The 26,129-nt window shown below is 38.4% G+C and overlaps 1 protein-coding gene across 3 annotated transcripts in view; it reads right to left on the bottom strand.

Moving 5' to 3' along the window:
- SLC24A2 (solute carrier family 24 member 2) overlaps positions 1-26,129 on the bottom strand; it is a 113,394-nt gene that overhangs the window by 40,288 nt on the left and 46,977 nt on the right. For 2 of the 3 annotated variants that reach the window (XM_052777678.1, XM_052777680.1), the window contains exons 3-4: positions 12,693-12,731; positions 11,515-11,623 (exon numbers count right to left, since the gene is read on the bottom strand). In XM_052777678.1, the coding sequence (XP_052633638.1) occupies positions 11,515-11,623; positions 12,693-12,731 (148 nt within the window). The remainder of the gene's footprint in view (positions 1-11,514; positions 11,624-12,692; positions 12,732-26,129) is intronic. The other variant, XM_052777679.1, reaches the window with a different exon arrangement.

Below are 26,129 nucleotides of genomic sequence, written 5' to 3'. Positions count from 1 at the left end.
AAAAAGATTGTAAACATGAAGCCTAACCAAGTATTGGAGACAGAAGTGAATTTTTGTGTGAGAGGTTGCACACATAATTCTGAAAGTCAGCAAGTGTCTGACAGTCAAAGAGATTAATTTGGTAATCCACTCTTCCCCTTTACATCTGTCTGATATGACCTCTGATTTGCACTTACTGTTGTCATCATGCTTAACAGGATCTCCTTTTTTTATTTGTATTTTTTTAGAAGAAGGCTGAGGAGTTAGGCCAAAGGACTTAGAGGAATTCATATTATAACATCAAGGATGACTGGGTTGTTTATCCTTAATGTTTACTGTCATTTCTTCTAGCTTTCACGGTCTTGAGAAAATTCAATTAGGTAATCAGAGACTCAACCATAAACAAAAAAAGGAGGCCACTTCAAAAGTCTTGCTAGGTAAATTGTAGCAGCTATCCAAACTAAATTGGAATCAAGGCTTGATTTGGTTTCATCAGTGATGTTAGATTAGGAACAAAGAACTCTCAATGGTAAAAACTTGTGAAAGATCTCACAGAGCTTAACATTACAGGTGTAAAATGAGAGTCCTAACCTCTAGCAGATCTTTAACAAAAGATAATGCCTTTGTACATAGACTATTCCGGGCAAAACACAAAAAATCCCACCAACTGAAGGATAACAGGCATTGTGAAATTTAAAAAGGAAGAATTCTTTTGAAATAATTTTCTTTCAGTAAATCTCATCTTAATATTGACTCCTACCTTTTATGAACTTCATAAACCTCTTAACTTTCTCATAGAGTACTTATATCCCATCTGGGATAGACTGGGACTGCTGTGGCAGTTTGTATGTATTATCACTGCAGAATGCAGAGGAGAGAAAACAAATGTTGTTTTAAAAAGCAAACCACTTTTTCTCCTACTACCTCCAGATCATCCAAACTATGCAAGTTATAATTAAATGCTGTAGCCTACATTTTTACTTGTGGACCATCAAGCTGCTGGTTCTTGCAAAATGGAGGCTTTGCCACTGAGCTGGTGTAGTGGAAAATACAAAGGGACCTCTTTTGGATCTGAGTAATACAGTAGGTAATAATAGTTGCATGCATTTTAGAATTACATCTTTTTGGATTATGCTACTACCAGTGCTGCTTTATTAACACTTCTAAGCAAATGGAAAATCATACAAATGAAGACTTTCAGGTACTTGAACAATAGGCAGTACATTGGGAATAACTAAATTATGTAATACTCTGTGCATCTGAGCTCGTAAAACACATGTGGTCACCTTTCATCTGTCTTTAAATTACAAGCCTTCTATTCCTGTTTTCTCTCCTCATGTGTCCTTACTCTGTTTTTTATTGTAGGTGGTTTTGTCCTGATAATAATCTTATTAAAGTTGTCTGCTTTTGTTATAATTAGTTTATTGCAATTCTATCAAATTGGAGTGTGAATATAAATACAATTAAAAATTTATACAATCATATCAGTAGAGTTCTGGACAGCTCAGGACAGTCACAGCACTCAAAAGCAAGATCTGCCTATTACTTTGCTCTTAGTGCAGCATTTAAAATTGGGGGGGGGTTAAGTGATTTTTTTTTTATTTAAGTATGAAGTTGCTTGCTCCTGAGGGTTTTGCTTCCTTTTCCGACTTCTTTCACTCATAAGTTACCTTTGAGCCATCTGCGACCAAACTCTTAAAGACAGGTGCCATACATTCTCCAGAATGTAATAACATCAAAAGACAACCATTATATAACAGAATTGACCTTGCCTGGATCAAACACAATTCCCACTGGCTTTGAATGGGGTATTTATCTTTGCAGAATTTTCAAATATTCATGAAAATGGGAATTCCAAGATATAGAAGTGAAAACCTCGTCTTACTGATGATATTGGGAGCTTTACCACTGATTCTGATGGGGTCGGGATTTCACTGAGTGTATGTGGGACCAGGTACTGGGGGGTACTGGACACATAAAACTCCAACTGCAATAAATTCCAGCTGTTCTGGTTTTCAGCATGTCCAAGGAGAATAATGTAAGGACAGCATATGTTCCATTCACTCTTCAGTCACAAAATCCAACCAGCCTGTGGAAGATGAAGCCATCTGCCATGTGCAAACTGTACTAAAGGAAATCTTCCTCTTTCAGCTTCAATAGAACATCCCTCAGAGCTACTATTACTCCCTGATCTGTACAGGTTTATAAATTATTTATGTTCTTTGTTGTTCATATGTTTAACAAGGAAATTCAGAATTAGGAAGAAACTTAAAATGAAGCTAAAGCCATTAAGCATGGAAATGCACAGTCAGGACAGCTGTACCCTGCTCTGGGATCACACTTGCATTTAAATATTCATGTCTTCCTTGCACACTCTGTAGGGGATCCCAAGAAGAATATGCTGTCTGAAGAACAGGGTATCACTGGAAAATACCATGGAGATGAGAGACAAGAATTTTCCCTGCAGTGAGCAGCTTGAGTAGATTCTAGTTAAAAGAATAAAGCATGACATACGGAAATAAATTGTTGCAAAAACTAACATTTACCACAAAAAATCCCACAAGGATTAAATTTCAGATTTTCAAAAATAAATTAAAAAAAGGCATCAGAAAACTTCCATTATTTAAAATTTGCTACCTACAAAGAGCAATACTGCTTTTAAAGGGAGACCTGTTCTTCAATTTTTAAGTAGCTAGATATTCTATCAGTGAAACTAGCAATGAGTCCGTCCTTCTCTTTGTACCTTGGGTCCATCTGAAATTAAGCAGACCTGACATTTATTGCTGCAGAATTTGAGAACATCACAACAAACAGCTACATTTTGCCATTGAACTGCCCATTCTGAGAGAAATTTGTAAGGGTTTCTCTGCACCCCAAGTTATGTATAACAAAAACATACCCAATTTTTGATACATATCACTAACTATAGACAAATTCTGTGGATAGGATAAAAGTTGTAAGCCCACTCACCCTACAGTCATGGAAGTGCAGCCACTGTCTTTACAAAAAGCAAGACCTACATCCCCAAAATATGACAAGAATGAAGTGGTCCCTGCAGGTATGCTAAATAAACCCACTCAGTAAAATAATTCAGACTTCAAAAGTCTACTTCTTTGTTTGAAGATATACATTTGTGACTGACATTTAGATAAATCAGCTGAACAAAAACTTCATAGTAAAATTCTCTTCATTAGTCTAAGATACTATTTTCTCTATGCCAAAGGCACACATCTTTGTAGACAGCTCAGGTTCCACAGCTGTTACAGTGACATTTACATCTTATGTGCGCTACATGGAAGTTTGTGAATTCAACTGCTATCCATTTTTAGCTTTGAAATCTTAAGTAATACTGGGAGAAACAGCTATTTAATTTCTCTGAGACTCAACTTTCTGACAGATCTTAATAGGGCTATCTAAAACACCACCTCTGCCTATTTAAATAGATCTGCCCTTAGCTGCACATAACCCACAGTTTCTATTCTACCTATGCTGTTGCTCACTCTGGCAGCATGGGGAGTTCTACCTACAGTTTCTGAATTCAGTTTGATGCTGGCGATATCTGTAAAAATACTCATCTCATCTACATTAACCATGCAGTCTCAGGCACCTAAATAGGGAACACAATTTCTGTGGTCTCTACCGTAATTGAAAGGTAAAGGAAGGGGAAAGGAGGCCTCACTGAAGAGTGATGTGCCTCATCGCTTCACCAATCTCATTTAGCTGTTTAAAATCTTCCCCGGAAGAAAGCTTTCTTCTTGCTAATGACTGTGCAGAGAACTGCGCCACTGAAAGCTGAGCTAGCAATGTGCCCTTACACCAAAGGCAGCCAATAGCATCCTTGGTTCCATTAGGCAAAGCATTGCCAGCAGGTTGAGGGAGGTGATTTCCCTCCACCCAGTGCTGGTGAGACATATCCGGATGCTCTGTCCAGTCCTGGGCTCACCAGTACAGGACAACTGTGGACATACTGGAGCAAGTCCAGCACTGGGCCACAAAGATCATGAAGGGAGTAGAGCATCTCTCATATGAAGAGAGGCTGAGAGAGCTGGGACTGTTCAGCCTGGAGGAGAGAAGACTCGGGGAGTTCTTATCTATGTGTTTGAATACCTGATTGAAGGCAAAGAAGAATAGGGAACAAGACTCTTCTCAGAAGTGCCCATTGGCAGGGGAGAGTCAATGGGCACAAATTAAAAATGAGGAAATTCTATCTGGACAGAAGAAAACACATTTTACGGTGATGATGGTCAAACACTGGAATGGGTTTCCCAGAAAGACTGTGGAGTCTCTATTTGTGGAGATATTCAAAACATGACTGGACACAGTCCTGGGCAACCTGCTCTAGCTGATCCTGCTTGAGTAGGAAGTTAGACTAGCTGAATTCTGTAATTTAAGAGGTCACTTCCAAACTATGTGGAAAAAAAAAAAAAATTCTGTGAAAGCTAGCTGCATAAAGAGGGCATGAGTATGTGCCTTTGTAAGACATGACACTCCATTCTGAAGATCAGCCTAATTGCCCTTTTTATTGGTTTCCTATCTTCATATCAGACTGAGATACTGTGGGATGGAGATAAAGGGAAGACACTAGATTGTAACTAATAGCTATTAATTTGTACATGAGCCTGGCAGAAAGCCCCCATCTTCTCTGGCAGAAGTCCCTTGCAAACATTTCAGCCTTCAGCAGAGGAGAAAGCCAAAATGCTCTGAGTGCCCTGCTCAGAGGACTGTTTTTCCCTAGTGGGCGAGAAGAGGAAGCAAGAACTGTTACAAGCTGGGTAAGAATAAGTGTGCAAGAAGAAGGATGCTGACCTCCTTTGTAAGCCCACAGGTGTGCCTAAAGGACACTCAAGAATGATGAAGGATCTAGATCAGAGATAGTTAACATACATAATTATTTTTATTAATTTTGTCTAGATTTGCATATTTCCTCATTTTAGATAAAATGCTGTGGTGCTCATAAGCCACTGAAGAATTATTTCTTTAATCTCTGGCATGGTGCTAGGAAGTGCACTGAAGTCCTGCAGCATCCACACACTGGAACTGAGGAAAGTGGAAGTGCTCAGGTTACTTCAGCAACGCAGGAGCTGAGCATTACCCATGAGTTGGTGTAAGCTGAGCTGTCTGGCCTTACTTCTCTGAGGATATAACAAATAAACAGCTTCAGCCAAAAAAGGCTCCCAATGGGAGTGAGCACAGACATGATGGTGCAGCTTACCTAGGTCAAGGGAAGAACAAGAGCACAAAGTTTGTGAAATGAGACCAAAGCTGGGAGTCTGCTGAGTGACCAGGCAGGCGAAGGTTACCCAACCTTTGTCAGCTGTCTTTGGGGTAAGCTGACATTTTTCATGACATCTCAGAAAAGAACACAAGTAGCAGCAGCAAATTAAGCAAAACAGTTTGAGGTGAATGAAAAAGCTGGGAAATTCTTAAGATCAGCATCTAGGAACACAACAGGATCTAGTGAGTAATTATAAATAATTCACTACTATGTCAAAAACTTTGAGGGTCACATCATTCTTTATTTTACTGAGAAGCATGAATGCAGGTTTCTGGTTTTTCTTTGTCAGAGCAGACAGTGACAGTACCATATTTTTCTGCATTCAGTGAAGGGACAGAATTGTCAGCTCAGCTTTATGTAACAGAAGGTTACTTCTTTCACCACTAACATGCACCATATTTATGTTTTAAAAAAAGTAAAGCATAAAAGATAAACAACAACTTTTCTGCAGAAGTACATCCTGTAGTTTTCCACTTTGGAAACAGGAGTAGAGATGGGAATAGGAGAGAATTGCCAAAGATACCTACTTGTGACTGGGGACTGAGCCATGACAGAGATTTAGATCACACACATTTTCATGCAGAGGATGCCATTTGCATATGAGTTATGTCCTTGTCACACAGGAGCAAGGGAGTCAGCATCTAGCTAAATCCTCCCTTGTGGAAGATGTTTTGTTGGCCCACTGCACCTTAGCAGCAGACAGAAAAGGGGTGGCATGATAAGGAAAAGATCTCATTCTTCCTGTACCCTTCTAAATCTGTGCAAGAAAAGCAAGGTAGCCTCAGGTTGCACTGGTGCTCTGAATCATCACTTCACCACTGGTATCTTCTCTTTTCAAAAGAGTACACATAGGAGCCTCCAGAGAGAAAAACCTCCCTCCACAATCCTGAATGAATCAGTCTTTAAAGTAACCTACAACTCGTAGGGAGAAGCTAGGCTTACTATTCATGGCAGACACTTCCATACAAAATACTTTCCATGCTTTTTCTTCCCTGCTCCCACTGTAAAACAACAGCCCTCTTCTATTAAAAATGTAAAGAGGTCTTTGTAAATCCTACACTTTCATAACCCAGGAATGTCTGTTTCAAAACTAGGACAAAGGTATCTGAGGTACAGGACTCAGAAGAAAAAAAGCCACAAATGATCAACAATTGCCATGATTTATGTTCAAGTTGCTTGGATTTTGGATTGGGGCCTGACCAACCCAGCAGGTCTGATGATGCCATCCTTATTCATATGGGTAATGCTGTTATGAACAGTCCAGCTCACTACCCAGTGAATAAAGGATTGCCAGACCAGCACTTAAGCAGAAGTAAATAAGGCACAGGATTTCCTGGGGATTAATGACTGGCTGGGAGCTGATGATAGCCTGATGCACAGGCAGTCATTAATCTTAATCCTCAGGAAATGATCTATACCAAGGTCATTTTTTCTGTAATAAGATAAAAGCAAACAAAAACCTAATGTCATACGGATATTTATATTTTTAATGTACTGTGAGTCTTCAACTGTAATGCAAAGTTCATGTCCCATTAATGAATACCCTGCACATTCGCCTGTTAGAGTGGCTGAACTCTTATCTTCTCATAAGCTTTATGCTGAGACCAAGATTTTGAAGAGGAGAAGCCTTCCTTGTCTTCGACTGTTAATCCACAGCATGGCCACATACCTGCCTAAATGCAAAGTGCCAAACGTCCAGCAACTCTCACTGATCTCAGATGTTACTGATCTGTCAGAGGTGGGCTGTACACTTCGCAAGCCCACTAATTCCAGAGAGTTTACAAGCTGGCTTTCACAAGATGGGCACAAACCATGGCAAAACCACATTTGTGTGGAAAGGGAAAGGGAAGGACAGGTTCAAAAGTGTGTAATTGTATATCAGGATCGTTCTGTTTACATTTTGTGGAAAGTAAAAATTTCTTAAGGTCATTTCTTTCTCATTTCATATTTTCATATTTTCCTACTTACAATCAAGTGCATTTTTAAAAGGCTGTCAAAGTAGAGGTTGGTTCTGACTTCACAAATTAATTATTCAGGACTAAATATGATGAGCTGGTTTTCTATAAATACATTGCATGTCAATGTAACAATAACACTGTGTAGGTCAAGCTGACCTTTAATAGTCACATGGCCTGTTTATACATTCTATACTGCTTATGCTAGCAAGAGGACTTAGATATGACTTCTTTTCTGTCAGCCTTGCAAAGCCCACACAAGTCCAAATGACAAAGCAGTGTGCCTTTTCATGCTTCCATTTTCCTTGCAATTATTCAAGAGAATAATTATTGATGTAAAGAGAAAGAAAAGCTGGCTCTTCTCGCAGCAGTTCAACAACTAGAAATTTTACTTCTAATGGCAACACTTGATCTGGAAGCTGTGAAGAGTCAAGCACAAAGCTCCCAGACTTTACGAGTGCTTTTCCAGAGACTGAAAACCCAGTTCACTTGGCTGTGCCAGCTGCAGGGATGCTGGCATCTGCTTGGCAAGTGTTTTGACTGATGGACCCAGCAGTCCAGAAGGAGAGCAAGCGCTGAAGAAGCCATCCTACGGGAAGAGGCTGAAAGAAGGTGGTGCAGATGAGTGAGATGCAGTATGAGGAAAGGCAAAGTAAAAGGTAGCAAAATGGGCAAAGAGGAAATGAGGCTGGGAGGAGGACAGAAGGAGTATGCCCAAGTGCAGGGGGTGCCAGAGTACCTGTGTATGTGTCAGCTTTGATATACACCTTTTCACACTTTTTTCCTTTGAAAGTGACACTTTGTAATGTTCTTGTATACTGTTCTTTTGCTGCAAATCCAACAAATATGGCTAATGACACAATGGTTTTGACCTATTGATCTAAGTCATCATCTGGCAGAAATACTGAGGGGATCTAAATTGACTAATATGGGACAGAAAAATGTTCAGAACCTCTTTATGCTGTTGCTTTAAGTCTGATCCATACTCGCATTAAATGATTAGGAAGAAATTCTTTGACCTCGCAGGTCATGCACCAGGTCCATCATCCTTCATCACGTGAGTACAACAGAGCTAATTTCCTTTGCTTACACAAAACTCAAAACTAACATGAATCACTTGTTTATTTCTTCATTATGTCTGGTTTTTTTGTAGTAGGAAAGGGTGTGTGAAGTGGAGAAAGCCACATGGGCCAGAGAAGGCACCAGGTAATCCTCTACATTTCTACATCCCCTCAAATGATGGGTTTATAGAGCAACGGACTGCACTTCTCAGACGCTTCTGAAAAATACTACCCCTTCCTTTAATTCTTAACAATGAAATGCTATCAGCTTAAAAAATTACTTAGCTAGCATGGTAAAGGTCTAGGTAAACATGATGCACCAGTTGATTGGTCGATGTTCATTATACACAGGAAGATTAAAACAGAAGAACATGGTGAGACTTTAGTAGGTAAAATTCATACAGAGCCAAACAGATAATCAATATTGCATACAGCAGGTACCCATATCCGTTATCACACATATTTTTAAATTGAATGTAAGATTCAAGTACAATGACATCCAAATTTGTTAACTAGTATTACCTACCTTGGCCAGCCACAATATTTTCATCAAACTAAATTACCTTTTCTTTTACGGAGGTTTGCAGAATTATCTGAATACAGAATAATGAATGTGGACACTTAAAAGCTCAAAATCTCAGGAAACAGTATCAGTGTTCAGTGGAAGTATCCAGTACTCCCTCTGTCTGCCTTCCAAACGGCCTGCAGTGCAAAAGATCTTGAAAGCAAAGTGCCTACAAATTAAGTGGTGCCTCAGAAAAGGTTAATGACCATAATGTGTGACAGAAAGTGGGTGGATTTTTTTCACATTTCTCCTATACATCTGGGCATATTTGTAAAAAACTAAAAACAGAGTTCCACATGCAAAAAATACTTACTGAATTGCCCTCCTATATTGGCACTTTTGTGCTCTCATTAGTTAAAATTTGAATTTTGTAAAGTCAGTGGAAATTTGAAATATTAGCTCCTTTTATATTAATACCAACTTAGATGTCTGCATATACATAGGCTATTTGCCAGTGTCTTCTTGGCCACCTCTTCATGAAAGCTGTGCATTAAAATACAATATTTACTGCAAATGTAGGTAGATTTTTTTTTCCCTTTGTAAATTTTAACTCAGTCAGTTTTAATGAAACATACAGGTGGTTACTGCCTTGCACTTATTTAAAGGCCACAAGACCTTTATATTCCATTTTTTGAAGAATATTAATTCCAGGACAAATATAAGAGTTTGGAGAGGAAAATAACCAAACAAACAGTAAAGTATTATGAACAAAGAAAGCCTGAAGAAAATTTTACTGGATTAATTTAAGTAAGATTTATCCATTTCAACTATCTCTATCAATCCACATTGATCTCAAGTGTTTTAATGACATAATGAAGAACAGCATTGAGTTACCTGATAAACTTAATTATAACACCTAATTTTCAAAAGTGCTGAGCCTCTGTGTCTCCCAAGATGGATTTCAGATTTCAAAACCCCTTTTTCCTGCGCTGTTGTGAAGGGGGAAGCCTCTGGATCACACTACATGGTGCAAGCTTGCTACAGGGGAAAAGCAGTGACAAAAGGTCTGCATGCTGAACAAGCTATGTCTAAGAAACAAGTGAAATAAGCTTGAGCAGTGGAGAAATACCTAAGAGCTGATCTTATTTCTGAATCTTTGTTAAGGCCAAATTGAATTCCAGTCAACATATCTAGCTTTCCTGTGGTCTTCAAGCTGTCATAAAGGTTCTATCCCTGCTAATGAGCTCTTCCCAACCTGCTTCTGTTTTCTCTTATTTTTAAAAAATATCTGATGAAGTCTATTTAGTGCTTCAGATGATTGTTATTTTTGTTTGTGTTAGCACTATTTGAGTCACCACGAATGCATCTGCAGCTCAGGAGCTTTGCTTTAAAGGAAAAGAGGAGTGCAAAGGATTGTAATTAAAAATTATGATTTTTCATTAAAAAGTGAAAAATTGAGATTGGAAGTCTTTTCTTCTTCTAGCAGAGCAAAAAGCTTGCCTACCAGCTGGGTAAAGATGAGACTTACTTGGTGCAGCAGTTAGAAAGCCTGCTCACCTGCTGTAGTGATGCAAGTAAAGGAAGCCAAACGTTTAACTGCAAAAAATTTCTTATGTCCTTTTTCAGCATTGAATGGGAATAGATTGAGCACAGTCTCTTGATGACTCCACTTTAACAGGCAACAGACTTTGGCAGTGAATAGTGCAGCATTAACCAAAGAGAAAACTGATGTGAATCATGATCACAGTAGCAGTAATGGTGTGGAGGTTGCAAGGGCTAAAATTGCCCTTGTGTTGGCAAAATGAGTGTCAGCTTCAGCTTTTGAAGAGGGAAATGGAAAAGTAGATTTGCCTGGTCCAAGAGATACGGAGCAATGTAAAAAGCTGTACGCAATGTTGCAATGAGAAACATGAAGGAATTTAAATGCAAGGAAGTGCTACATATACTTTTTGATCAGTGAAGTTTGGAAGGTCTCCCTGTCGGTAATATTTAGGTCTCTTTAGTCCCTCACAATTCCTTCATAGGTGCTATTTCTCAAGACATTTATTACTACAGCAACAAAAGTCCTACAGACACATATTCACCAAATAAACACCTGGCTTTGAAATTTTTTGGAAGTCTACCAGAAGCTGAGTTTCAGATCACCCCACAACTGCAAAGCAAGCATGGTCTTCCTGCTAACTTCTCAAAGAAAAAAAAAAATTACACCACACTTGGATAGTAAGCAAACTGTTAACATGCATGTAACACAGAGGGATGTTTGTTGCATTTTTTCTAATGTCAGCATTAAACCATCTGAAGTCAAACGAGCAGAGTCTCATTCTTTTCTATATTCCATATAACAAATTACCCATCAATTTGGCTTTTTGTTTCTGATGTACTAAAATCAAAACCAGGAAAGAAAACAAAAAAAACCTCTACAAAAGTACAAGAGAATAGAGTTTTTGTAACTTTTAAATTGCTGCTGAAGCCAGAGGTGAAGTGAAATAGTAGTTACGATATGCATCAACCAAGTGATCAGTTTTAGTTAGCACCACAATGAACACATTTCCTAAGTCGCAAGTCTTGGTGGGAGTATGTATACCATGCCATAAGAGTGCAAAACTCTCTCAGAAAATTCAGACACATTCAGAAAAGACTGGTGAAAGCAATAGAAATTAATAGTTTCATGGGGAGAAAGGAAAAGGAAGGTATTTGTTTGCTTTTGCAACAGAAAACAAAAAAAATTAATAGGAATACCTTCAGCAAGTGGGTCAAGTGTGTGAATCATCAGCTGGAAGATGCTGTTCCTCATGAGACTGTTGTGGAGAGATGCAGAGCTTCCTCCCCGCTGGAGCCGTGGCTTGGTCTAAGTGGAAAAATAAGGGAAAGAATTTAGGGTCTTTTCGTTGCTTGTGTGGAAACAGGTCTGAAACACTACGAATTAATCTCGCATCTCACTACACAGTGAAACATTTTCAACCATCACCTATATCAGATTATATTAAACTACACACTGTATTAAACATTGTCATATATATAGACAATTTCTCTGGAGGGAATGGATCATCAGATTAGTCATTAGTCTCCAGGGCTCAGGCAAAGAGCAGGGAAAAAAGAACCCTTCTCTGTGAAAACTCTTAAAATGTTAAGAAAATAAAAACCTCATACTTGCATCAGGAAGAATTCATAATTTGTTTCTTTGTAGAGCCTTGTGGTTGAATCCCTGAAGTAAGTTCTAATTTTTATTGCCTTGGTACATTGAAAATATGCATATTATCAAAATTATGGAGAAAAAGGGCAGAGAGTACCCTTTTTTAATGGCAAAATCCTAAAGCTCAGTCAGAGTGAAACATACTCCTCGCTTTGGTTCAATCCATTAAACACTGATTGCAAAAACAGATTGTGAATGTGAGAAGGCAGTGCAGACACCTACAGCAATGGAGCTAACATACAAGCATCTTTTACAGAAATTTAAAAGATATTCTGAGGTTCTTTTCCCCATGCCATTGTCTAGTACAATAATTGATGCACTTAATATATACCATAGAGTAAGACTGCTTTGTAGATGGATGGCTGCTTGTTTCGATAAAAAGGATAATCAGAGCCACCAGACTGCTGACTAATAAGACCCTGAAATCCAATTATAGGGAAAAAACAACACTGAAGAAAATAGTATTTTGCAATAATACATAGTACATGGATTAATCCTTGGTGTCATGTAAATACTAAATGAAAAATGACAGAAACTGAACACAAAAATTAATTCACTGCTTTATCTTTGGAAATAAATTATTTAAATTCTATAGCAGCATAGGAGGGGGGGGAAGAAATCCCCGTAATTTAGAAAAATGCTGATGTGTGCCAAACCAAAGTAAGGCTTGTCTCACCACCCTCCTGAGAAATTAATGCTCAGACACATACTAATTGCTGCCTACCGTCAATGTTTGGTCATCCTTGTCGCCAGCATTAGGTGACTGCATGAATGGGAAAAAGAACAAAAAGAACTGTCAGATGGAGCATGCATAGAATGGAAAGGCAGTAAAACACCACAGATGTCTGATCCTATGAATGCTGTTGTGATAGGTTTTTGAACCACTCAAATTAAAGCATCCTAGTGATCAAGTAAATCAGAACAAATTCACACTGCAATGTTGCAGGAGTCTTTTATTCTTGTCAGTTTATTGGACAGGAACTGTTGTCATTTCAGGGCCTGGCACACAGCAGCTGGGCTGCAGATCATGATGTTCACTTCATACAAATTACGCAGGGAAGCAAACTCCCTGTACGTCAACCAGTTAGAGAGAGTGAGGACTGAAAAACCAAAAGCGATAAGAAACTCAGGATTAACCAACTGTTCAATGAAAAGACTAGAAAGGAGTAACACTATCTTGGTATTTGGCAGGAATGGACTAGGCAAGGAAATGAAACAAAGGCGTTTCAATTTAACCACTCCCAGCAAATGGCCATTTAGCCCAAACTGGCAGCTCTGGTTAATGGCAGGCAGCATGGCACATACTGCTCTGCCATGAAGGAAAATGAGACTCTGGATGGATTTTAAAGGCAATTAATGCTTCCAAGTAAGCAATGTATCCTAGAGATGATTTGTGATTCCTACATCTTATCCCTAGGACAACAGCAGCAGAACATACCACCAGGAGATACTTCTGAGGGATAACAGAATTTGCACTGAAAACAAGCAAATGCAAAATTTTGTATCTGATTTGTAGTCCTGAGTTTTGCTTGTTTCTTTAATAGAATTAACACTTATGTTAAACATGAACCCATAACTTTTGCCATGGAATATGTTTCCATGATATCTTGAAAGTTGTGTGATAAAGTCGTGTTATTTTTCTAGTCATTCTGCTTATCCTGAGAAAGGAAAGTTAACACCAGAATACACGAAATCTGAAACTCCAGTCATCAAGTACTAATTAAAATAGGACACAGTGCAAACTCCAGCTGCCACATTCATTCTTATTTGATCATAACCTCTTTCCCACAAGCTGGCATATGAATAATTTCCTCCATCTCAAGGCTCTTGTTTGGTGCATTACATAGAAAACAAATTATGTCACAACTGTTCCATGGAACAATCTCCCCTGTGCAGTGAAACACAGGTTTTGCACACACATCAACACTAACTTTCAGGACATGCCTTTTGAGTTAGCGAATTAACTCAAAGGTTAAGTGGAAGGCAAGCAGTTATGAGCAAACACTAATAACAGAGCAGATCCCTTCTGTTCCATAATAAGTGAAAGAATAACCAAAACTGAACTCTGTCAAAAATGTACCCCCCAGCCACGAATATTAACTTGAAGAAGAGATAATGCGGCAAAGAAAAGATCTTTGTTCTGATAAAGGAACTACATGTCACCTCTGAAATTAGATTGCCCTCATGCAAGAAATGGTTAGACGAAAAACGTTTTACGCCTGTATTGAAGACAACCATCATGGAAAGAACTTTTAACAGAGTGGAAGGAAAAGGAAAGAAAAAGAAAATACAAAATCTGTGTTCCAAAATGTCATTAAAACAGTGGATGCATCTTAGAAATTTTTTGCATAATGTGTATGTATATACATGTAGTATACATACACATGCTCTTTCAGATACAAATCCACACACACACTTGCAAATCCATGATTTATTTGTGCATACTTTGAGGGACCTTCATGGGAGGGAAAATTTATCTTCTAGCAAAATTTGCAAGAAAGCAAAAAGGACAAGCAGGAAAACTTCTTCTTGTCTCCAAAGAGGCGACTTGGGACAGTCAAATCCTAAAGATCAGTGGTTATAGTTACAGAAATAAAGTTTGTGAGATGTGGATGAGTGTTCAGAACTGGAACTTTAATAAAAGTTTAAAAAATTATTTGGGACTTTGAACTTTTGAAGATATGAAATTTGTTTCTTAATTTTAATATTGAAAGACATAAGAATATATACTTGATAAATCTGAATAATTTGTCATTTCTAGCTGACAAAGGGCTGAAGAATGTCACTTTTCTTATGGCCAAGAGGAGTTGAGAACATTCAGCGTGCCTCAAAAATACTAAGCATGCTCTAGGCTTAATATAAGGGCAGTCCTAAAAAAAAAAAAATCATGTTGAAGGAATCCCTGTCATTTACTTGAAAGGGAATGGGATGAAGCTGCATGAATGTATAAAAACAACTAGATGATAATTTGTACCATATAATTTAATTTGTAGAAGATAACTATGTTATAAAGAGAAAGAATAATGAAATACATTTTGCATATATGTTAAGGAAATAAAAGAACAGTGAAAAACACATCTGAAATAATTTAATTCTTCCTCTGTACAGAATGGGATATAACACTGTGAAACAGATTTTTTAAATTGTTTTTTTCCACACTTGATTAGTAACACAATTGCTTCTGAGCTTAACTTGCCAGTCAAGTTACATCCTAGAAGAAATGTTCAAGACTGGAATACAAATAAAATTTCAAGGCAGAAATGCCTCCACAGTTTTAAAACCAGGAATGTAAACAACAGTTAGGCATTTTGGTGATACCAAATACTTATAATGCCTGGATTACCTCCTGGATTAACAAGAATAACACCTTAAAATAGTGTTTTAAACTATGGCAGTGAAAAATTCAGTGGTGGTGTTGCTGCTTACATCAGGTATTTGATGGCATTTTGCCCCCACTAGTATGGCAAATTAAACTACTTTCCTATTGTTTACAGTGAGTTTTGCATTTACATGTTCATTGCTATGTAATCTGGGTATCACATGCTGCATGGCAAAGTATTCTAACGTATCATTTTTCCCTCGTAGAAACATCTAGTACTCAGACATTTTATACAACCTTTTAATTTAAGACAATTTAAGACTTAAAAACTGGTCCAACATTAAAATGGTTGTGTTTCTTTGCACTAGGATTGAATACTGTACTTTTGGACATACTCAACAGTGATTTCTTTAAAGAAAAGACACATTTTCTGTAAAGATAAGTTTGCTCTTAAATCATGGCAACTGTTGCATATCAGTTCCCTCAGAATCAGAAAGAGAAAGAAATTCCATGTAATCTGTGCATTACATCTATTTCTGAAGGAATTACTAGTAAAAAAATTATCTTTTGCAATTACATGTTATAATTTCTTTAAAACCATGAATTTATTATAGTTCTGCAAAATGAAAACAATGCATTCTAAGTATACTCTCTTATTCAAAAGTATCTGGGGCACAATCCCTTATTATGTTTTTATCAGAATTATAAAAAGATTAATCATGAGACAGTTCACTGAAGTTTTTTAGAGAATTCACAAAAACATTTGTTGGTTCTCCTGTATGCCATAGCAGTATGTAGGAGTTTGTCCATCCTCCTGCCTGTGTTGGTGATCACGTATTCAAGTTTGCTCCAGCTGTGCTAAAAGTCTTAAAACATTTTATTTCAGGAAGAATAAAAAAAACCCCTCTACTTGCTATGAAGAAATGGTCGGTGGTACCGTTTTCACACATCTCTTTTTCTCAGTGATGTAAGTCCATCAGTTATTAAGCCTGACATGTTCCTTGCCTTGTTTGGAAATGTGTGTACTTGAGAAACAGGCTCCTGAAGTAATTCATGCAAGAGATGATGCCTCACTAACTACGTGGCGAATCTCCTCATGCTTTCCTTTAAAATAAAGGGCATCATGACAGTCAAATGAGAGCAGAATCTATAAAAAGCTCTAGGTATGTGATACAGAATATCCTTGTTAATAAAGATGGCTAGTAGCTTGAATCATCTATTAGATTGTGTATTCCAAAACCAGAATCGGAGAGCTGACTGCCTGCAGCTCTAGGAATTGCTGCTCTGGTTGAAGTTTGCATGTTACAAGTTCAATAGCCTGAAGCAATTAGTGAATTGGACTGCCCACCCCGTTCTCCTAACGTAAGAAAAGCAGGCTGTCAAACAACAGCAGGTAAAAACGTAACTGGATTTCAACAGCCTTTCTACAGTGTGGGTTCACATCTCTTTCCTGCTTGCTAAACCTTTTCCAACTATAAAAACTAAAAAGCTACTTTGTTTTTAATCAGCTTTATGGGAATAATGAAATTTCATCATGTTTGGTGGCTGGCAGTGTGGTGCTGAATGGTGTCTCTAATTACTGTAGAATATGAGCCCAGATAGGGTTTTGCTAAACTGTCTCAAGATGTTTTATAGTGAAGGACTTTGGCTACTCTCTCTTAGCCTTGTTTTCAAAAGCAGCACCTGGACTCTGCAATTTCATACCTATCAGTGAGTCACTGCTTGTCAGTTCTGAAGTAAATTACAGATGATAGTTTTCTTGGTGTACAGGGCTCTCTAATTTTAGCAAGACACTTACACTTAAGGTCTGTGGGTTTTTTGTTAGGCTGAACTGCAGAAAAAACAAGATGCATTTCAAAGGCAGACACTGAAATCAATCTAGTTAACTTAAGAGGGTCTAGATAATATCTAAAAATCAGTATCCTAAGGTGTGCTAGTACTTGGAATAGAACTGTTCTGCATTTATTTGAAATTATATGATAAATTAGCTTAATGCGTAACTAAAATCCAAAGCAGCAAACTCAACTAGACAGATTTCAGAAATAAGCCTAATGAGCTCAGTGAAGAAACAAAAAAATGAAGTAAGGTATTATTTTATCTAGTTCTCTTAATATGTATATCTTTGGATTTTACCAAATTAGAATCCCTTAGACCTCCTTTCTGTGAATATCCCCAAACAATCCCATATTATAACTCTTGCATACTTAATGGATAGGCTTTATATGGTTGGCAGGAAGCTGAAAAGTGCAAGTCCTAGTGGTCTCAATATACTTAAACTAAAATTCTTCTAGATATCCATGGAAATAAAAGTTGACCATCACTGCCACAGTCTATGGAAGCTCTGTCAGGTGCTGCAATGGGGCCAGTACACATTACTAACTGAAGGTGATGCCATTACCCCAATCTCTAGATTCATTATGTAGAAAGGCTGCAAGTGGCTGTAGGGGAATATTTCTGCATTTAAGCTATAGCAAGCTGATGGTAAGGATTGTAACTTGCATATTACTGCTTAGTAGATCATTACTTGAATCTAGACTGATCTAACACGTAGTATAGAACCTTGGATCTTATTTAAAACAGAGGAGGAAAAGCCTTTAGTAAGCATGCTGTAGAAAAAGAAGCTAAAATTCCCTTTCACTTTGTCTGCCTTCTTTCTTCCTTTCGCCCTTATCTTTCCTAAAAGTAAAGTAAAACAGAGAGTTCTATTTAAAGAAGCAGACTTCTCTATTGTTGAATGAAAAAAGCATGATTCACAAGAACCATATCCAAAATTAAATTGAGGTTGTAAGTTTGCTTTACTCATCAAAATGAAGAATTTATTAAATTAAGCTTGAACTTTCAAAGACATTGAGCTGGACCATCAAACTGGGATACCTGGCTGTATTTACAACTGCTTGTTTACAAGCACCTAGTGTGAAAGTTGTAGCCCTGGGCAAAGCAGAATGGCTTTGTTCATTCAGATCAGTTGCCTCTTTTATGCCAGTCTGTTCATGCAATTACCCAATGTGCATACACATAGCGAATCCTCATGAATGTTCAGCAGAGACGCATCTTAGCTGATTCGAGCAGTGACAAATGGATGGTTTAAGGTATCAGCTGCTAAATCACATGCTAATGTTAGGTCAACTGATTTAATTCCAGATTTTTATGCATACCATTGTATGAAATAGGATTCTTCCAGTCAGCCTGTAGGACCAGTCATATGGCATTTAGTTATTCAACGTATGTAAGAAAGTCAGAGCCTGCCCCATGCCTCTTACCTTCTCTGAACTTGCTTAAAGTCAGGTATATTTGGCTTAGGATGGCAATGCAATAGCTCAAGCTTAAAGACTTGATGAGCTCTTAATCACCTTAGTGTCAGGAGTAATTATGCAGTTTTAAGTTGTCCTCTTATCCTCATTTCAAGACTTGCCAATGAAGTCACCTTTTGCTATTTTTTAAATTATATAAATTAGCACCATAGCTCTGTATGTCTATGTAACTTTCAGGGGGACAAACAAATCTTAAATTAAAAACAAAACCAAAAACTAAAGCTAGGTACTTACAGTGGTCATTAGATACTTATGCACAAAACCCATTTGTTCGTAAGTGACAGTTTAAGTACTTCAGTATGGATTTAGGTAGCTAGCTTTAAAATACCCGGATTTAAAGTGTTTACTATGCTGCTACTGCATGAACAATATTACATGGGAAAGCATAGTGAGTGTTCCAAGATTAAGTTCTCAAAATTTAAAAAATATCTGAATTAAAATCACCCATGAAACAAGCTGCAAATTCTGGGGGGGGGCTGGCAAGGTTTTCAGCTGAACTCCCACTACACCATAGAGACTACTGACAGGAGATGCCGGTTCTTCATTTCTTACATCTCAAACATGAATGGCTTAGCAAGAAGCCAGCAAAAAAGCACTTCCTAGGCTTCTGCTTACCTAAATACACAAAGGATCTGCTACAGGTTATGGAGGTTTTAGAGTTTGCCTTAAAAGTAGTCACAGTAATTCCCAGAGAGGAAAGTGTTCAACAAATCTTAGTGCTTGCTGATGCTATGCCAATTTGCAACTACCAAATAAATCTCATTGCAGTAAGTTGGCTGTACATTGCAGAAGATTCATCACAAGGGTGAAAAGGCTGCAGTTTCACTGCCTTTCCACCTCCAACACCCTGGAGATCCTGAAGGACATGGGCACCTCCATCTGCAGAGAAGAACCTAGCCTGCACAGCCTGTAGGGAGGAAATGCTGAATCAGTGCATCCTCAGATGCCCTGGTCACATCCCCTTTCCACCAAGCTCTGCTCACTTCTCTGTCTTATTTCACAGCTGCCTTCCACCTTCAGGTGACTTTTTGTCACCAGGACCTCTGCCGACTTTATTGTCAGGTGGCAGAAACTCACGCTGGATCTAGCTCTCAGGATAGCGACTGCAAGGATGTAATCAAATGTGAGAGGGGCATATAAAGTAATGAATGATATTGAGAAAGCTAGCTGAGCATTGCTAATAGTTGATGTTTCCCACAATGTCAGAAGGGGACAGAGAATAGAAGGTAGAATGCTGGCCCTCAAATGAGACAAAGGGAAAGCCTTGGTATGCTGTATCTATCCTGTAGGACTACCTTTTCCATGAAACAGTAGTAACATTTAAAGTGGTCTACCTCACACATTTTAAAAAAGAGGGAGCAGGGAGAAAGGAAAGCGTCACCAAAACAGTTAGGATGATGCTTAAGGTACAAATGTTTCAAATAACTATGCTTCAAAATGTAAAATCCTCATTCACTGGGAGCACACTGCCAGCTCTAGGCTGCAGGACTCTGGGTGTCAGTTTTACACAGCCTAACAGGCAAAATGTAGCAGTTGGTTTCCGTTCCTCTACTTCCCCATCTGTAAACTTGGAATAGAGACATTGTTTGTAGAGAACTTTGTTCTGATGAAGAGGGCTGATTGCTTTATGGGCAAGTTACTGGTTAAACTGCCTTCTTTTCAGCAACTAACTATGCTCTTTGGGTTTTGCAGCTTCTACTGAGCACAACATACATATTCATTGCAATAAGCTACAAAGCAGAACTTCTCTAAGAGCAGCATCTCCAATAGCTATAGGTAAAGGATCAAAATGTACCTCTTGCAGTGTTTGTTAGCTAACAAACATCAAAGATTTTTTTTTTCTATTTTTGGACTATTTATGTCTCTAACAGGTCTGAGACTATGGCTTTACAAGATTATATGAGAATCAATGCAATCAAAGCACACAAAACACTTGTACTTTTTAGATCCAATAGCATGTTAGACTGATTCTTCAACATTGTAAAAGGAAAACCAATGAAAATATGTTGGTTTTATTTTTTTATTCACCCACTAACTGGATTATATTACACTTTCTCAGTTTTAAAATGGGAAACCAGACATTAAGTCTGAGCCAAACCCAAGTATTACTAAAAGCAAATACCTTAATTTTGCATATTTGACTCAACAGTATTTCAGGCTCACTGTCTTTATAACTGACATCGAATACCATCTGCCTGCATATTCATCCTTCAGATAATAATTTTCAGCTATTTTCACCACTGCCTCCTAGGTCTTTCTGATCACCTGAAACATGCAAATGCCATCTAAGGGTTTGTAAGAAACGGTAGGGAGAAAAACTGTTAAGAAGAAATAGAAAAGAAATTTTACAGAACAACCTGCAGGTAAGACACCAGCACTGTACTGCCAGTGAGCCTGATGGAGCTGTGGACAGAAAAGCAAGTCTGAATTTCCAGATTTTATCTACAACCATAAAGCAAATCAAATTGTTTTCTTCACATTAGGTGAAGAAAAAAAGGACTACATCAGCTTCTGTCTTACTCTGATTCCTCCTGCCTTTTAACTCTTTTTCTACAACATTCTGCTTTGCATTAAGATGGAAGAGAAGATCTGTGGTTCTGAAATCAAGAGCATCCCTGTATGCTGGGATTCTGGAGACCACCAGGCATGTGTTCTGGAGAATAAGCAGCATGCACATGCCAGGCTACTTTTGACTCCCTTGGAGCCAAGAGATGAAACTCAGGCAGAAAGACCTGAACAGCACTGTTTCTAAATGCAGAGTTACAACATTAAGAACTTAAATCAGACTTCACCCATTTTGGCTCTCAGTGTTTGGACACCTAATTTGGGGAATTATGTCTTACATGGCATAGCAAAGGATAGACAGAAAATCTTTGTGCTCACCTTCCTTCATCAGTCTGCTATTTCACACTGCCTTTCACACTATTGATTTGTCTCTGCAGCTACGAACCAGATGCCTGCAGGTAACTCATTGCCCCACATAATGCAGAAGCAGTGGCTCTGTTGCTCTCCTCGGCAAAGCCCCGTTCTCCCAGAACAGCCTCCTAATATTCAAGGTAAACCTACAGCTCCAAGGAGAATTCCCACTGTGATCAAAGAAACTAAGGCATTAGGGGAAACAGATATTCTGGAGTTAGGGAGGACTGAATCATGGAAGGGTGTAGTAGGAGACCATAGCTACAAGAAACCATGAGAGAGTTTGTGGTGAAGTAGTGACTGTGGCAGCCTAAGCAGCTAGCAGACCTAGCTCAGGCTCATATCTACTTTCCATTTCTGCCTTTCTCATTTACAGCCTAGGACAAAAGCATTCCTTTACCTCCAAACTGCCAGGTGAGCTTCATTGCAAATCATGAGATTTCTCAGAGACTTTTTCTGAGATACGTTATTTTGGACACCAGCCAAAATCACAGTCTGCAAGGTCTTTCAAATAGAAAGAGTAGGTCACAGTAGTAACTCCACCCATGTTTTACTTAATCCCATACCACAAAAAAAACTTAAAGTTTGGTTTCTCTAAGCCCTGTGGGAGTCACAAGCAGGAGACCATGCCATTACCCCCAGCTGTAAACTGTAAGCTGTAAGCCAACAGTTGTTCCCCAAAATCAGTCTGCCTGTATCTTTTCCTCTCATGACTTTTCTCCCAGAACTTGTGCTTCTTTCATCAAATCTTGGACCTGCTTGCTGCCTTTTTTCCCCCCATCTCTTTGGCAGGCACATCACACAATGCCCATGGAAATCCAGTCCACCATGAACACCTCTGTTCCAGGGACGGCCATACCTCTTTATCTGAGATGGATGCTCCTAGTGTTTCAGCTATCTGCTTTCCTCAAGAAGTGCAATCATAACTATCTGCATTTTACCAAGGAGAGAGCTGTTACACCCCACTGGTTTCAATAATGCGCAGCTCTACTAGACTTTCTTCAGTGTAAAGGGTACAAGAAATGGAAAGATCAGGGGAAGCCTTCAACAAAAACTACACCCTTGTATTAAGTGAAGTCACCATGACAGCGGAGATATGAAAACAAGACTTGGACTTGCATAGTAAAGCTGGGCCCTCATAATGAAATATACTGGGTGTGAATTCCATTTAAAAAAATAAGAATACTTTCAGAGCCTCAGTATGAATACTTGCTGATTATTTAATAGCCAAACTCCAGTTCCTGTGTCTATGTTCTAGGTTGGCATGTTTCTGGCTTTAATTACATCCCAATGTAAATCCCTATTTTCATGTAATGCACATACTGCCCAATTTACAAAAATCTGGTTGTTCCAAGAGGGAACAACCTAGTTCCCTAGGATAAACATTTGTTACAACTAAATTAGTCATATAAAGAAAACTGTAAGGTAAGGTAAGCCAGAAATCATTATGCATGTTGCAGTCTTAAGCTGTCTGGAAGTAATCCATAAACTAGTTTTTGGTTCTATAGAAAATTCCCATTGCTATGAATCTACACATTTCTATTTCTACATGACTCTGCAATCATTCTGCAAGCATGTAAAAGCCTCAGTAAACGATGCACACATCATTCTTTTTACAATATTCACTTGAACTTTGGGAAACTGCAGTCTCTATCAAGATAAATTGTCAGTAAACATGGTTCTCTCATGGGAGTTTGTGAGGATCCAGCCAGGATTTAATGAATTTAAGCCACTTTTTATTACATTGTGTTCTATACACGGTCTTTTATGTTAACCAGCTTTTGTGCTCACAATGCTGACCAAGGGAGTCAGAGAGAACAAATGGATTTGATTCTTGACATATCATCTTTCCATTCGTAAAACACCGTGTGGCCAGAATGAGAAGAAACCTGGATTAAAACTCCCTTAGTCTCTCTGCCTCATGTTTGTTTTACTGGAAATTGTGCTGTAGATATCTCTGTGCATATACATTTTTGACATGCTTCATAAATATTATTCCTGCAGTCCTGCTGTGGATGTCTATGGCAATATCTGAAGAGTGCTTGTTATATATATATTCTTTTTAATTCAAAACTGTGCTTATTGAATGGGAAAGAATCATTAGGACTGTGACTGCCCAATTCCTGTTAACTCCATTTCCAAACTGAACTCCCTTATATACAATCATAGAAATCTCATCTCAAACCATTCACATTTTTCAACATTCTAGTTAAATCTGAATTATCAAACCCTTTTCATTCTGGTTCATAGACATTTAGCAATTACATGACAAAAATTAAGAACATTGGGTAAAATCATGATCTTAACATAAATAAAGAAACAAGAAGTACAGCAGACACTGGCATGGAAAACCTCCAACAGATCAAAGGAACAGAAAAAAACTGTCTCAAAGTCTGATTTTGCACCACTGCGAATTAATTCCATGGAATCAGCATAAAACTAAATGCATTGAGAGCAGGATCCCATCGAGCATGCAGGAAGAGATGTGCTATTTATTCCACAGTACAGTGAAGCAAGGTGTCAGTCTCACAATTTTTTACATATAAAGCAAAATAAAGTGAAAATAAAAGATGCATTTTGCAATACAAAAGTTTTCCACCTTCAGGGGTCTACTGGCTAACAGATCCTACTGCATTTGCAGCTATAAGAATTACTAAAGCACTAGCTATCATATGCTACGAAATACAAAGTCTCTCTCTCTCTGGATGTTACTGCCTGCTTATTAATCTGTGGTTTTATCTAAGCTGATCTGTAGGACGTGCTCCTATGTCACACCTTCTCCCAGACCTTGCCTGACAAGGGCTTTTTCAGTCATACAGTCAGGCTCTTCCTCCACCCTGCAGATTGTGAGGACTTTGCCAGCTCGGCTTGGAGACTCACCCTCTACCTAGCCAGATACAAAAATTTTGAGAACTTGGTGTAGTTTAAAGTCACATATCCTTGCCACGCAACACTGCAACGACCAGAGCTGAGAAGATTGTGGGCTTTAAATCCAGTTGCTTACTCTGACAAGCAAGATCACACTGTGTTGGGGATCTAGAGAGTTCAACTGCTTCAACAATATCAATTGCCAGAATCTTTTTGGAAAAAGCATTTAAGTAACTTCATGTCCCACCTATGTTGGTCAGCTCTCACACCAGTAGCCATTAAAAAAAACCCAACACATTTAAAATTGCTTTCTTTATGCTATGGCCAACTATGGCGAGTTGTGCCACTGTTTCTCCCTGCTAAAAGACTGCCTGGCCCCTCTCATTAGCAGCATCCAGAGCAGCTTTATACAACACCAGAACAGTCACACTGTGGCTCAGCCACCCTCCACACCCCTCACTGCTTTGACTCCTAGCCTCCACCACATTCAGTCACAGGCAAGTAAGGACAACATCATAAACTACTCACTGAGCTCATTAAAGGATGGCAAAGCAGAAACTATAACAGGATGCAAACCCTTTTCTGTCTCATTTCTAGCTGGAAGCTCATTCAGGTTGGGAATAAACAAGAGCTGCTCCTGCCTGCTGGATTAATAGTGCCATCTGTGAAACAAGGACTCCAGAATAGACCTGGGTTATAGCAGATTTTGGTGTACGAACAAACAGAATCTACTGCAACATTGCCAATGCCTAGCAATCTTCTGTGCACAGCCAGAGAAAAGGAAAGTACAGATTTGCATGGGAACAGACTGGTTATTTCACCAAAGACCTTGGACCTAAAAGCCAGCACAGAGTCAAAATTTTTTGCACAGCCTTTGGAAAAACTGCTCTCCAGACTCTTATCTGTCCTCTGATGGAAATAAGTTAGTTAACACAACTGTACAAGCCTTATTTACAATTGTATTAATACAGAAAAGGCTAATCCCTTGGTTTAGACCACAGAGAATGATGAGATATCTTGAATGAAGACAAGTCAAGAGACATAAAACTAAAAAAGACAAAAATGCTGCCAAAACACAGAAAGTACAAATTTTTGTGAGCATGAAGAAAGTGTTCTACGCACAGAAGCAGGGGCGATTTTCTGTTATCTATCCTCTTATTAAATAAGGACATACACTGACAGCTTGAAAATTCTGTCTTACAAAGCCTTTCTTTTCTGCCCAAGAAACAGCCACGGATCCAGGGGCAGATGAATTCTAATAATTGATTTGGGGGGGGAGGGGGCGCTGAATTTATGTTATTTAGCTCTTGGAAACATGGGACAGAAATCTTCCAGAGAATGTAGACCTGTTGGCTAAATTTTTCCAACCATGACTTGGCATGGAAAATTAATCCTGAGATCTAAGACTACATCTTTTTGTATGAGAATCATAGTGATCATGAAACATTTGTGGAGCAAGTCAACTATGCCTTCCTGGACCATGAAAGAATACCCAACAGAAGGACATTCCTATGTCTCTGATGAAAGTACTGTGAAAAAGCTAATAATAGAAAGACACTGCATCTCTTATAGCTAAAGACAATTAAATAAATCAGAGCAACAAAGAACTATAAGTAGCAATGTCCCAAATAAACAAAACCTTATCGCTTGCATCACAACTTCTGCAAAAAGAAGTTGGGTTACACACAGTGTTGTGAAACTCGGATGTGGCAATTTCGATTCTACTCACATAAAATTTATTTAGAAA

The sequence above is a fragment of the Harpia harpyja genome, chromosome Z (assembly GCF_026419915.1).
Source record: "Harpia harpyja isolate bHarHar1 chromosome Z, bHarHar1 primary haplotype, whole genome shotgun sequence".
Taxonomy (NCBI): domain Eukaryota; kingdom Metazoa; phylum Chordata; class Aves; order Accipitriformes; family Accipitridae; genus Harpia; species Harpia harpyja.
Note: the sequence above shows the minus strand (reverse complement) of the source record. Positions and strands in the feature narration are given on the sequence as shown.